The 15,899-nt window shown below is 39.0% G+C and overlaps 1 protein-coding gene across 3 annotated transcripts in view; it reads right to left on the minus strand.

The window, feature by feature from the left end:
• Positions 1-15,899, minus strand: part of TPK1 (thiamin pyrophosphokinase 1) — a 352,973-nt gene that overhangs the window by 166,768 nt on the left and 170,306 nt on the right. For all 3 annotated transcript variants that reach the window (XM_061165992.1, XM_061165990.1, XM_061165991.1), the window contains exon 5: positions 10,075-10,170. In XM_061165992.1, coding sequence (XP_061021975.1) covers positions 10,075-10,170 — 96 coding nt within the window. The remainder of the gene's footprint in view (positions 1-10,074; positions 10,171-15,899) is intronic.

A 15,899-nucleotide genomic window follows, 5' to 3' on the forward strand; every position in this document is an offset into this window, starting at 1 on the left:
ACCACAATGAGGAGCCCACGTACCACAAATAGAGTAGCCCCCACTCTCCACAACTAAAGAAAGCCCGCACACAGCAACAAAGATCCAGCACAACCAAATTAATGAGTTGTTGTTGTTGTTGTTCAGTCGCTAAACCATGTCCAACTCTTTGAGACCCCACCAGTCTGCAACACACCAGACTTCCTTGTCCTTCACCATCCCCCAAACTCTGTTCAAACTCGTGTCCATTGAGTCAATGATGCCACCCAACCATCTCATCCTCTGTCACCCTCTTCTCGTCCTGTGCTCAGTCTTTCCCAGCATCAGGGTCTTTGCCAATGAGTCGCTCTTCGCAACAGGTGGCCAAAGTATTGGAGCTTCAGCATTAGTCCTTCCAATGAATATTCAGGTCTGATTTCCTTTAGGATTGACTGGTTTGATCTCCTTGCTGTCCAAGGGACTCGCAAGAGTTTTCTCAAGAGATCTCAAGAGTTTTCTCCAGTGTCAATCAAAATTTGGTGCTCAACTTTCTTTATGGCCCAACTCTCACATCTGTACATGACTACTGGAAAAACCATAGCTTTGATGATACGAATCTTTGTCAGCAAAGTGATGTCTCTACTTTTTAAAATATTGTCTAGGTTTCAAGTAAATAAATAAATAAAAATTAAATAAGTAAAAGGTGAAGCAGAGAAGAGTTCTATACAAAACAAATCTGCTTTTTAAAAAGCTGGAACTATCCTGAAAAGGCAAGCCACAGCAACGGTGACAGTCTGAATTAGTATATGGTGACGCATCTATGTTTCCTTTATTAGAATGGAGACTATTTGAGGCCATTGGTTTGGCCACCAAATCATAGCGTACTGACCTGTCAGGTACTGACAGGTACCTGACTACAGGTACGACATGAAAGTTCATTAAGCTTATTAGCAGAAGATCCCCAGGAGCTTCCATAGTGTATCTAAGAGAAGAAAGTCTACTCTGGGAACTCTGAAGCCAACTTTTGACAAATGTTGGGTAATACGTCCCTTGGTGACCGCGCAGTGAGCACAAGGCACGTGCAAGCTGGGAGAAGCTAGTGCACGCCATCCCTCTTCTCTCTCCATCGAGGCCGGAGGCCAGGAGTGATTAGCAGAGCTGTGCAATCGTCCTGCTGGTGGATCCCACCACTAAACAGACCGACCCCATTCTCACTGGTTCCCCAGGAATATGGAAGGCTGAAGACTTCCCCTAGAAAACACAGCAACCTGTGAGGAGCCCTCTGCTTCATTCATGTGTCTTATAGTACAAGAAATCTCATAAAACTAGAGTATATCCAAAAGAAACAATGCTAGGATGTTAGCTAGACTTACTGTGATGATTTCACAATTTATACAAATATCAAATCGTGTTGTACACATGAAACATGTCATACCTCAATTAAAAAAAAATTTTTGTCATTAAAAAAAAAAAGAAAATGATGAGTCCATGAACCAGAGCTATAAACTTAATTAGTCTGATTGCTAAAAACATTATCTAATTTTAATATCATATTGTTCCATGAAATTTATTATAAAATCAAAAGGTTAACTATGCATATATTCTATAAAAGATATCTTATTTATATTTATATTAATTTTTATAAAATAGATGAATGTATATATTTTATAAGGTAAACACCATTATATATAATTATGTGCCTGCATACATGCTCCTTTGCTTCGATCATGTCCAACCCTTTGTGAACACATGGACCACCAGGCTCCTCCGTCCATGGGATTTTCCAGGCAAGGATACTGGAGTGGGTTGCCATTTCCTTCTCCAGGGGATCTTCCTGACCCAGGGATCAAACCCACATCTCCTACACTGGCAGGCAGATTCTTGACCACTGAGCCACCTGGGAAGCCTCATATGTAACTATTACATATAAAATATATTTTACAAAGTGAAATACATAAAATATATTTTAGAGTATTTTATATTTCATTTACATAAAAATTATTTATATTTATATTCTATAAACATACAAATATACTACATAAAATATATCCTATTATATAAAATATTATAAAAGATCACAAGAGCTAAGGTGCATAACAATATATGACTATTAATACCACCACAGCTGCTGTTATATTTTTATGAAGGACTTTATATGTGGCTGACACTGCAGTAAGTGCTTTGTGCATATTATTATTCTGACTTTACAGATGAGAGAGCTGAGTCTTAAAGAACCAGTCATGCAGCGGAAAGAAAGTCAGCCTACCCCAAGCATCAGAGATAACCTTTAATTACAATGTGTTGGCGACCAATACTTTTTATAATAAACATATTCAATCTTTACAACTGGTACAGACAACAAGCAATATAAAGAATCTGGACACGTGTCATGGAGACTTAGTAGGAACTGCTACTGAGAAGATTCTTTCAGAGGATACATGCCAGCTAAGGTTTGCCAGGATGTCCTTTGGAATCTGCCTTGATGTTACTGGAAATAAATTTATTCACTGAACAAGTATTTATTGAATAAGTAACTAGGAGAAAAGATTTAAAGCATATATCCATTTAAAATAGAGGCTATAAATTTTAGTAAGGGAATGGAGTAAATGGGGCAAATAGAAGACTAGTCAAATACCCCAGGTAAGAAATGATAAAGGTCTGAACTAAGACAGCAGCAGTAAGGCTGGAAGGAACAAAGTGGGCACAGGAGATGTCTGTAGGATTATAGCAGCTGCAACTAGCCATTGAGGGATGGTACAAGGATAGTAAAATATAAGGTTACTCTCAGGTTCTGCCAGGCGGATGGATGGCAGTGGCACTGAATGAGACAGAAAATAAAAACAGAGAAAATGAGATTTTGTGAGAAAGATGATGAATTTTGGTTTACAATGAAATGAAGTTCCTCTGGCCTTCCAGTTAGTGGTTAGAAATAAGGCTTTGAAATTCAGGATTAGAGACATAAGTTAGAGCATTAATGGCACAGAATGATAACTGAAGCCCAGGGAAACAAGATAGAAGTAAAAGGCAGGTGTGACAGAATATCAATATAAGAAAAGCCGGGGAGAAAACGCAGGTGGTGATGAAGACCACAGGACTTTGATGGGTCAGGAAGGAACAAACAGGGTTACTCCTTCAAGAGCCAATCCTGATAAAATCACATCCTTGATTGAGTCTTACCATACTCTGGTCTCTTGGGAAAACTGGAATGGTTGAGAGGATTTGGGTTGTCACGTAGTTTAAAAACACCAATTTCTAGCTAAGACTTTCAAGCAGGCATGGTTTTCATGTCCAATAACTGCCTAAACGGGCAGCAGACATGACTTGAAACTTTCTGAGGAAACACTTTAAAGTTGAAAGAGTCCACAGAAAGTTATTTTGATTGAAGTTCATGCCTTTCTGTTCTATTTTACTATGACACATGGCATAGGAAGATAACACCATTCTCCAGTTATAGCATCTTGAAGACACTGAAATATGTTTTGAATAAACATTTTACTTAGAAATAATTTGAGATTTGGGGGAAAGTCGTGAAGACAGTTCAGGTAGCAATACCAATCACCAGTTCCCACTGATGTTAACTCACTGACCAGACACATATTAAAATATCTTTTGCGACTTGAGGTATTTCAATATACACTCACATAACAAATCGCTGGCCACAGGTGTTAAGTTTCTGCAAAAGTCTCCTTGTCAATGATGTGCTAACATCTTATACAAACACGCCACATCTGTCATAACTAAAACTGACATTGGGGCACCACTATTAAGGATACTCTGGTCTTTATTCACATTTCACCCCACTGCATTTAGCTTTCATGTCTCTCTTATCTACTCTGCTCTGAATCATGACTGATGATGTTTATTATGATACTTTAAGGTGGTATTAACTAGGTTTCGCTAATGTAAACACAGTATTTATTCCTCTCTAGAAGACATTTACACACACAACAGATTTATTGTTTTGCTTCAGATAAGACTGAAATCGTGACAAAGATATCAGCTCATCAGAGTGGACTTTACTGACGACATCACAGTACCTTGGAAAATACTTCTCAGAGAACTATCATACAACTATCTTCTGTACATATTTTATCATATTGAAAAAGTAACTGGTCCAATCAGATAGAAAGAGTCAGTTGCTCAGTTGAGTCCAACTCTTTGAGACCCCATGGACTGTAGGCCACCAGTCTCCTCAGTTCAGCTCAGTAGCTCAGTCATGTAAGACTCTTTGAGACCCCATAGACTGTAGCATGCCAGGCCTCCCTGTCCATCACCAACTCCCAGAGCTTGCTCAAACTCATGTCCATAGAGTCAGTGATGTCATCCAACCATCTCATCCTCTGTCATCACCTTCTCTTCCTGACTTCAATCCTTCCCAGCATCAGGGTCTTTTCCAATGAGTCAGTTCTTTGCATCAGGTAGCCAAAGTATTGGAGTTTCAGCTTCAACATCAGTCCTTCCAATGAATATTCAGGACTGATTTCCTTTAGGATGGACTGGCTGGATCTCCTTGAAGGCCAAGGGACTCTCAAGAGTCTTCTCTAACACCACAGCTCAAAAGCAGCAATTCTTCGACGCTCAGCTTTCTTTATAGTCCAACTCTCACATCCAAACATGACTACTGGAAAAACCATAGCTTTGACTAGATAGACTTTTGTTGGTAAAGTAATGTCTCTGCTTTTTAATATGCTGTCTAGGTTTGTCATAGCTTTTCTTTCAAGGGGCAAGCGTCTTCTAATTTCATGGCTGCAATCACCATCTGCAGTGATTTTGGCGCCCCGCAAAATAAAGTCTGTCCCTGTTTCCATTGTTTTGCCATTTATTTGCCATGAAGTGACGGGGGAAAATGGTCCAATTCTATGTCCATGGAATTCTCCAGGTTGCCATTCCATCCTCCAGGGTATCTTCCCAACCCTAGGGAGGGAACCGGGTCTCCTGTATTGCAGGCAGATTCTTTACCATCTGAGCCACTCAGATATAATGAGTTAGCCAATCAGACATAGTTAGTCTTAAATTTGATAAGCAGCAACAGTTATTTAGTATGAACATAAAAAAAAAATTAGTCCATTACAAAATAATCATGTCCAATACTGACATTTAGTGGATAAAAATAGTTCAAAACTCTCCAAGATCAGCAGGTAGGTGTGATTCAGGCACCTTTCAAATGACTAGTTCTCTCCTGGATCCCTTTAAAATTAGAGTATCTATCTCCCCACAGCCCTCATGGTCTCTGAAAAGTAAGCCCCACCGGGCTTCAAAGCCACAAATCCTGGGGGCTCACCTTCCAGTCACAGGACCCCCATGATGGGGAGGCTGATGCCAGGTACACAACCCTTGTTCCCTGGGGAAAACCTCTATAATTGTAATTAATCTCCTGTTTACAGGTTACCCACCTGGGGGTATGAGTCTTGACTATACTAGACTCCACCCCTCCTAGCTGTCTGGTTATGTTTTCTTTCTATAGATCTTTTCTGGTGGGTTTCAGTGCTTTTCACTGATAGTTGCTCTGTAAAGAGTTGTAATTTTGATGTGCCCCAGAGAGAAGGTAAGCTCAGGGTCTTTCTACTCTGTCCTCTTTGGTGAATGATTGTCTCCACAGTCTTTTGGATATTTAAGTTAGTCACTAATACTAGTCTCTGTGTATATAAAATTTAGGCATTTGCTCTTATTTATGTAACACTTAGGGCTTCCCTGGTTGCTCAATGGTAAAGCGTCTTCTTGCAATGCAGGAGACCTGGGTTCGATCCCTGGGTTGGGAAGATACCCTGGAGAAGGAAATGGCAACCCACTCCAGTACTCTTGCCTGGAAAATTCCATGGAAAGAGGAGCCTGGTAGGCTATAGTCCATGGGGTTGCAAAGAGTCAGACACAACTGAACGACTTCACTTTCACTATGTAATACTTGATTTATTCAGCATCCTATGTCATTTAATTAAAAAAACCTGTTTATAAAAATAACATAGTATAAAGGGTTAAAAGGCATTGAGGTTTTAGAAAATAAAACTCGTATGAGTTGAAATCTATACAGTTTGAAATTAACATCAACTTTCCTGCCTACATTTTGTCCAATACAAAGTCTCTTTAAAATAACAGAAACTAAAGTAACTGATTCTATTGCCATGTAATTCTAGGAAATATCCCAACCTACATTTTGGAAGAACTATTATTCTTAGTGCCTTATCATCTAGATATCTTCCTGCTTCACCCTAAACAATGTATGTCTTACATTTTTTGAAACTTGGAGCAATAGCTTTTAATGTTTTTCCTTGTATTCCAGGATTTAGATCTCAAATGTGTATCATAGCATCAAAAAATATATTTGCTCTTTGAAGATTCAGTCATATCAGATAGCATCCTGATAATGTATTATTCATGACTCAGTCACAGATAAACAATGTGGCAACATAAAAGCAAAGCATTAAAAAGCCGCATGTATCACAGAACCCTTTCACAGAGGAATAAAAGTTCGGGAGGAGCAGGTTTTAAATAGGTAAATAAATAATAAATAAGGCAATTTAGGGAAATCTTTTTTTATAATTAACCTCATGTTCTAGATAGTAAACTCCTTAAGGATAAGGACAGATCCTAATCCAAGTTCTACAAAGTTCTAATATGTTACATAGTATGGCTCCTCAACATATTAAATACTACTTTAATTCATTTATACTATAGCTGATATTTTAACATACATGCTAGTAAGGACTCACCAAATATAGACATTTGGGTTACACATTCATATTTATAATTTAGTAAGTGGAAAACCAGAAATGTTTGATAATTTTCTAAGATTTATTAAGCAGGGAAGGAAAAAGGATTTTCTAATATAGTTCATGTGTATTTTAGGAAGAAATCTGTAAAAGCCCTCATGGTGATCTCACTTGAGGGTAGGACAATGTGCGGAGGGGAATCTTTTATGATTTTCCCTTCTAATGTCTCTAATCTTGCTTTTCTCCTACTATTATATTAAATCAACGACCATGTTCTCATTCCCAGGTTAAACATAAACTCAGGGGAAAGCCCACAGAGAGTCCTCAGATTTAACACAACCATCTTCTCCAGTCTGAACAACAGCTACTTTGTATAGTTTTCATTGTGAGTTATGCGTTCAGTTGACCTAACCGTGCTTCTAACAACAAAGTCTCTGTCTTAAAATTCTTCAAAACAACACTGTCGCCTCACTGGAGTGCCAGCCACCTTGTCTGTATGCTGCCACACTTGGCCACCACCTTCTCCCCTTCGCCATCTCACTCCTGTTTCTTTCTTATGTCCCAGGCTTCTCTAAAAGCCTCTCCCCTAAATGCATCATCTTCTGCTCTCCTGTGAGTTCCCCGAGCATCTCATGTGTGAAGTGCTGCCATCTGACCATGAACAAGACAGACCTGATCTCAGCTTCATAGGCTATATAGTCAAGCTGGGAAGAAAGGCCTTAGCGAATAGAAATAATTAACACAATTATCAAAAGTGTTCAGAGTATCTGAACAGAGAAAAGAGGGAAGCATAGAAATGTAGAGCAGCCGAGCATAACGCAGAGCGATGGTGGGGGAACGTCCTTGAAGGACTTTCCTGGTGGTCCAGTGGCTAAGACTCTGTGCTCCCAGAACAAGGGGTCCAGGTTCCCTCCCTGATCAGGGAACTAGATCCCACATGCCTCAGCTGGGAGCTCACATGCCACAACAAAAACCCCGCAAGTCACAATGAAAGATTCCACATGCCACAACTAAGATCCAGGGCAGCCAAATAAATCAATGAATATTTTTTAAAAGTCCTCCATGAGGATGTCAGGACCCCACCATCATGGCTTTGGCAAGAAAATCAAAATTTTCTCAAAAATCCTCCTCTAGTGGGAGGGAGCAACATGTACAGAAACACCTTAAGGCAAAGGAGAAGGGGGAATCTAGAATCTTTTAGGAACAAGGAGAAAGAGGGGCTCAAGATGAGGATGTGGAATGCCCTGGACCCAAAGCATGTCTGCCACGGAGGTGCCCTGTTCCCATCCTCCCCACAAAGACCTCACCACTGAGCTGTAAGGAGGGCAGCTGGCTCCCCTCGCCCAGCAGCAATCCCTTTATGATACACCACAGCCGGCCCCTGGGGCCACACGCTTCCCCAGCAGCCTCCAGCCTAAGCACAGGGGAGCAGGAGGATGTGGTCCTTTCTGCCCAACGCAGGTGTCCTCGAAGAGGTCCTCTTGCTCTGGACCTGCAATGGCTTGGACAACATTTTGCCCAGTTTGTTTCACAGATCAGAACACTGATTACTCTACTCCTGCCTCCCAGCCTGAGGCTCTCTCTAGACTTTGGTTGTCGAGTTTGAGACAGGATGGTTTGTTTTGTGACTCAGTGACTGAACACTGTATACAGATACTATCAGTTAGACACAACAAACATCACTGCCTTCCCAGCTTCCAGTGGGAGCACTAGGAAAACCGAAACTATTGTGAAGACTTAGAACTTTCTTCTAAGAAATTCCACATCAGCTATGTCTCAATGAAGCCGATAACTCTCAGTAGGTTGTTTCCCCTTTTCCTTAAACAGATAATTACAGCAATTGACTGCTGCAAGTGGCACGTTTGGTACAGCTCAAGCCACCATAGAGATGAGAAATGTTCACTCAATTACTTGTGGTGAGAATGTAGAGTGAGCTACTTGTCAACTAATGATGGTTACAAAAGGCTTTCCCCTTCAAAGGGACCAAAGGATCGACTCCTTCAGCTTAGTAAACATACCTTAGAATAAACCTCCCAGAACTTCTGCGAAGAAGCAAGTTTTTATCAGGGGTGCCTGTCCACCATGTAGGCGGTCCCGCTAATGTGTACCAGCCATGGAGTTAGACTGTGTGAGACTCGGGGGTTGACCCCACTCTCTACTCTGGTCCCAGACAGTCAGGTAACTTTCATCATCCTGCGCTGAAACCAAGTATAGATTCATGGAGAGATTTCAGGACTGAGGTCTAAGGACGGTGGCAAGTGACACCCCTACCCCTCAATGCCTCTAGATGTGAAGGCGTGAAGAAACTGCTACAAGCAGCCACTGCAGAGAGTCAGGGAGACCAGACTGAAAGCAAAGGCTACCCAGAGCCAAGGCATGAAGGGAGCAGACGTGAAATCTGCCCGCACTGGGTCTGAATTGGTCCTTTCCCACTCGATTATTGAGGAAAGGCTGAAACACTCTCCTGCTGTACTTTGAAAACTATCCCAATGTACAGAGATGTCGTCCTTGTATTCTTCCTTTAAAATGACATGTTGGGGGCTTCTCTGGCAGTCCAGTGGGGAGACTGTGTGCATCCACTGCAAGGGGCATGGGTCTGATCCCTCGTCCAGGAACTAAGACCCCACAGCCACAAAAAAAAAACAAAAAACTTTTTTAAATAAAACAACACACTGGATCACACATTTCAGTTTACCTCCCTTCCTTCCCAGGAAAATAAGTCAATTGTCCTTCAACGCTTCAGGTTTAATTTTGTGGCTCTTCTCTGAATAAAGGCTATAAAAAGTTTGCATATCACTTCAACAACTGTCAAAGTACTGTAAAATATTAAAAAATACAAATGTGTGCATTAGCTAAATGATGCAATTATGATTATACACTTGGATGCTAGGTGAAAATCACTACTGAATACCTTAAAGAGCCCACGCATGCAAAGTAACAGACACGTCTCTCATTTTTAAAAAAGGTCAACAATATTTTATTTGTTTAAATAAGAATTTGCAAGGATGGCCAAGTCCAGGCCATATTTGTTGGTCTTGCCTACATACTATATAAACACACATACATACATACACAGCTCTGCAGGGTAACAACCAACTTGGGTTGGAGAGCAGCTACTTCCTTTAGGCTCAGAATGAGCCATCAGTTTTGATTGCCATAGACAAGGTCCACTTCACCCATTTTCGGACCTCACCACTCACTGGAAGGTTCTAAATCTGTGACCTCTGATTCGAGTGCACACGTTAATGTTTTGGCAACTAAGTACAGATTTATTCATATACTGAAGAAACCTGACAAGGGAAACCAAATAATCAGCACAAAAGCAAATAATGATTTCAGGTGAGTAAAAACAGGATTTTTCACATTCTTGGTTTAAGATTCATAACCACCAAATAGGCATCGATCTTACCTGTAGGTCTTTTTCTTCTATCTTCTTTTGGAGCACTTCAAGGCACTTGGTAAAGTCAGTATGGTCTTGATCAGGAGTTGAAATAATTTCACAGCCCTGTGTTAAATAAGATAAAAGGTAGAAGTTAGTAATGATGTCGAACGAGGAACAAGATCAAGAGCTATAAAAGTAGAGAGAGAGCATCACACGTATCCTATGATGCCTGTTTTATACCTTGATCATTAAAATCATTATCATTATCTTTCTTATTTCACATAACAGGATCTCTCAGCAATGATGTTGGACTACCAAAATAATGATCTGATTATGACAATCATTTTACCCCAAAAAAGTACAGATAATACTACATTAATGGTCTTTAAAACTCACTGCTGTGATAACATTCAAAATTAACATAAGGACATCGGTATGAGTATTATAAAATATATTCACAGTGAAATGAATTCAAACTAAAATGAAACTACTTCTAATAAACATTGAGTTTCTTTGAGCAGACTAAGTTTATGTACATGAATAGAAAAACTAATACCGAGCTAATGATGAACTGATGAACTATATTTTAAGTAAAATCAAGTTAGCTGTCCTATAAAATTCCTTTACACCACCTTTTTCCCCCCACGTAAAAAGAAGCAGGGAGAGAGATGCCTATGTAAACACGCCTCTTGGATTATCTTTGGGACATAATGAAGTGAATTTATAAGTTCTTTGTCTCCTCTACAACAATTTTACCTAGTGAAAAACACTGAAATATATTTATAACTATAACGCCACAAAAGTGCCAGCTCTCTGGCACTAGTGAACTGAGATGGTTCGAGAAACAGTGCTTTCGAAATGACACCTTCTCCTCCAATGTCTTACAGAGGCAAAGGTATGTAAAACCAGAGCACAGCGAGACTTTGGACTTTGTAATTCAGGAATAAAACAATGTGACGTCTCTGACAAATAGCTGAGTAAGGGAAAGTTAAATGTAATCTAGTATATAAAGTTGCCATTCAAAGAGTTCTCAAGGATACAAAACACCCATACTGGCTCTTAAATTATTCCAAAAACCATTCCCAGTAGATTTAAGGGTTCTTCTTTAACTTCAAGGTCTCTTGAAAGGTGTTGGGCTCAAGCTGTGCTTCATTCATTTATGAGTGTCCTACAATGTAGTGACCAATGAAAAAATTAATTTCTCATCATTCAAAAATATATTATGTCCTAAAAGATGCATATGTCATTTTTACAAGATCATCGATAAATACTTTCCTGACCCTAAAAGAACATTGAAATTTACTATAATGGCCAAGCAAGGATATAAAGTTGACTTCTCTCAGGCTAATACCCCTAAAAAAAAGAAAAAGACACAAGAATATGCCAGAGCATACAGGAATATTATCAGAGGAAAGGATATTAGATTGTCAACAAACCAAAAAACACTACATTGAAACTTTCTGGAGGGCAGGACTTATATTTTTACTACTGTTCCCAGTGCCTGGCACCAGTGTGCTGTATAGTTAAGTGTTCAATAAATAAAATTCTTGAGGAATGAAAAGGTCTGTTGGCAAATGTGGTAGGACAGCGTGGCATCTTATTTTATTGCCAAATATGACAATGATTGATTATCTCCCTTTTTTAAGTACTGACCAAAGAAATAATCACTCCACAAAGGGAAACAAAATTAAAAAGGCAAACAGAAATAGCAATAAAAGAGATGACTAATAGATCATCTGCTTTGACTGTTATCGTCCCAGAATCAACACAGATCCACAGGAAACATTATAGCTAAAGAGAATCCAAGACATCACCTATGTAGTCCCACTATAACAGTTTGCAGATTAAGACAATAAAAAGAAGTTTAATTTGACGAAAAAACTGGACAGCAAGGTAGTAATTATCAGCAGGTCACATTTAGAAATCCTATTTTCTTTACTCCCATGACATGGGAACAAATTCCTAGATAACTGAAAGACCAAGGTCTTCACACATGCTTAGCTGCTCCGTCATGTACAACTCTTTGCAACCCCACGAGATGTAGCCCACCAGGCTCCTCTGTCCATGGGATTCTCCAGGCAAGAATACTGGAGTATTCTTGCCATTTTCTCCTCCAGAGGATCTTCCTGAATCAGGGATAGAACCTGCGTCTCTTGTGTCTCCTGAATTGCAGGCAGATTCTTTTATTACCACCCCAAGTTCTTACCGGAGAAGGCAATGGCACCCCACTCCAGTACTCTTGCCTGGAAAATCCCATGGATGGCGGAGCCTGGTGGGCTGCAGTCCATGGGGTTGCTAAGAGTTGGGCATGACTGAGCGACTTCCTTTTCCCTTTTCACTTTCATGCATTGGAGAAGGAAATGGCAACCCACTCCAGTGTTCTTGCCTGGAGAATTCCAGGGATGGCGGAGCCTGGTGGGCTGCCGTCTATGGGGTCGCACGGAGTCGGACACGACTGAAGCGACTTAGCAGCAGCAGCCGCAAGTTCTTACCATATCTCTAAAGAAGCCCAGGTCTTATGATATCTCTAAAGTTGGCTCCACAGAATATTAAGAAAAAAGCTACTTGAACTATAAGACCTAGGCTTGAATACAATCTTACTTCATCAACTTCAGATGGACACAAGGAGAAGCTTAGTCAGGACGCAGAGACAGATTACCAGCACTGAAAAATTCAGACTGTATCTAAATAAACTAAAAATGTCTAGAAACTCTAACCAAAGGCATTTATTAGTCATCCACAGTTTGTTAGAATTTTACCTAGTTTAAATGATCCTAATATTATCACAGAATGAGGATAAATTCACTAGAAGTAGAAACAGCTCCAGGAGTCCACTCAGGGCAACTTTTGACACCGAGAAAGGTCACCTACAACACAACACATAGGTCTTTGGCCAATGAAAGATGTTTTCACTGTCTTTTGGGTCTTAAGATAACATATTAATATCTAGAAGAGGAAAAATATAAAAGTAAAGATGAAAAACTATCATGATCCCGCAGACAAGAAAATCATAGAAATATGCTCATATTTATTTGTAATTATTGGTAATATAGAACAAAGTTCAATTCCCTGGAGTCATAAGAACTGGGCTCTATGAAGATATTCAAGATATGAGACTTGGCCAATTAAAGTATATAACATTCTAATAAACAGTTTCCAATGTTAGTTTCTATTAGATATGTGTATTTTATGTTAAGATATACAGGAATTTTCCTAAGCATAAACCATAAAATTCAACTACTAATATCTCTAATTTTTCTCAGTTGCCTGATACACACACACACACACACACACACACACACACACACACCATACATATATGATTTTAAGATATATATTTTTTAGGATACAAATTAGTATTTTATGAGCCAGCAAGTAGCTCCAATCTCATATTATGCATTTTTCTTGTGTAATTTTTCTCACTCTACAAATAGAAATTTAAATAAGAATTCTAATAAATAGTTCGCTTTATGAAATCACCACTTTTTTTCAAAATGGATTATTTTCTAGTACTACATTTTATTGATTCTTTGTTTTTAATTGATTGTGTTTTATACTAAAATTGGGAAGAAAAAGATGGACTGACATTACAAATTTCTGTGTGTCAAAGTCAGAGCTATTCTGAATTTGTTCTAACCTAAAAAGGATCTTCTGAAGATGAAGAGCCACAATGCCCACTCTAAAATGCTTTTCAATAAATTGAGATTTGTTTTAACCCTAACAATATATAACTTACTTCTCTGAAAAATCAGAGAACCTTAAAGGTTATCTTAAAATAGGATAATTAAAATTGTGATCTATTGATAATTATCTTTCTCATTGAAATCAATAATAAAAAGTAAAATTTGATTACACGTCTTGTTATTTGAGATATGAGTCACTTTATATGAATTATGATCTTGAATTTCAAAGGCAAATGTAATTATCACATTTTAAGGTATGTAAACTGAAGTATGTGCTTGGTCGCTCAGTCAAGTCCCACTCTTTGCGACCCCATGGACTGTAGTCTGCCAGGCTCCTCTGTCCACATGGCCTCTCCACGCAAGAATACTGGAGTACAGAGAGTTTAAATAACTTGCCCAAGGTCACACAGTTGGTAAGAATAGAGTATGTGATCAGAGAAGCCCATACTCTTCACCTACCATGCTTTGTACTCAACTCTGTTTACAATAAACTTTGGGTATTTTGAAAGGTTTAAGCAGAAAAATGCCTTTATAATTTATGAAAAGTGAAAAGTGTAGTTGCTCAGCTGTGTCCAACTCTTTGTAACCCCATGGACTCCAGCCCACCAGGTTCCTCTGTTCATGGGACTCTCTACACAAGAATACTGGAGTGGGTTGCCATTTCCTTCTCCAAGCGATCTTCCTGACCCAGGGATTGAACCTGGGTCTCCTGCATGGCAGATTCTTTACTGTCTGAGCCACCAGGGCAGCCCAATTTACATGAATCTTTATTTAATTGGTTTTCCCCAGTTTTAAATACCTGAAAAGTCTTTAACTGTCAGGCAGACATGAAACCTGCCTGACTCCACGCTGTCTACATTGTAGCCCAAGGCTTGGAGGACTCAGCGTACCCACAAACATCTGAAATGGGCAGTGAATGCTTAGTTATCCTTTTCCTTCCTTTTTTCTGCATTTCTAACTCATTATATTGTCACTATATTTATCATTTATGATATAATTCACGTTTTTGGCTATTAAACATCTTTCTGATCAATATCTCTGTATAGAAGTGTTTATTTCTGATTATTTTTCTTAGACTTGAATTCTAAAAATGAAACTACTGGAAAAGTTATAAGAACATTTTTTATGACTCTTGATAGATTGCCAGAGTGTTTCCTAGGAAGGCTGAAAATACGAACATTCCTACTGGTGTATGAGGATAAAAAAAGTTTCTTCTTTTAAAATGGAATACTAGGAAAGATAATTCATCATGAATTTCTTACTGTGAATTAATTTACTTGCTATACTTCCTCCTTAATTACAAACAAATCATTAAGGAAAAGACTTTCATAGGAGAGGAAGGGAAAAGAAAGATAATTCTGGAGTGTGAAGCAGGGTTGGTACTAGAAGCGGTTTGCCCAACTGAGGACTGAGGTGGTAAAGAACAATATGACAGAAAAGGACGGTTCTGGGAAGGGAAACAGGTGTCAATCAAGGGCGAAGAGGAGGAGGCAAGAAGATGTCAAGATCGCCTTTCAAGCTGACTCTGAAAACATGAAATTTACTATCCCATCAAATGAGAATATTGGTAATTTTTTTTAAAAATAAAGGAATCATATAATACGAGTTTTGCAGTGTCTTAAAATTCTAGCTCCCACACACTATTTTCCCCTATCCACTACTGAAGCAGTCTTTCTTTTTGTATGTCATTTTTCAGTCCCTAAGTTGTGTCCAACTCCCCGGACTGCAGCACGCCAGGCTTCCCTGTCCTTCACGATCTCCCAGAGTTTGCTCAAACTCATGTCCACTGAGTCAGTGATGCCATCTTGTTGGGATACGTTCAAAAATATTTAGGGAGATACACTCAAGAGTCTTAAAAAATTGAATATATTACATTTTAAATAATGAAGTTCCATAATCTTTTATTAAACTGAATTGACCAGAACTCTGTAATAAGAAATAGCCTGCCAGATTAAGAGAACAGGAGGCATAAAGCAAAATGACTTATACTCCGAATAATCAAAGATAGAGATCTAAAATTAGCCCAAACTTGTTCTCAAATTTGCTAAGAAGGGGAATAGTTACATAAAGCCAATTGGAATCTAAATGATCTATGTGCCTTGATACAGGTATGAAAATTGGCTTTTTACCCTGTAGAGATGTTATCACAAAAGTAACTATTTCCCACTT

The sequence above is a fragment of the Dama dama genome, chromosome 18 (genome assembly GCF_033118175.1).
Source record: "Dama dama isolate Ldn47 chromosome 18, ASM3311817v1, whole genome shotgun sequence".
Taxonomy (NCBI): domain Eukaryota; kingdom Metazoa; phylum Chordata; class Mammalia; order Artiodactyla; family Cervidae; genus Dama; species Dama dama.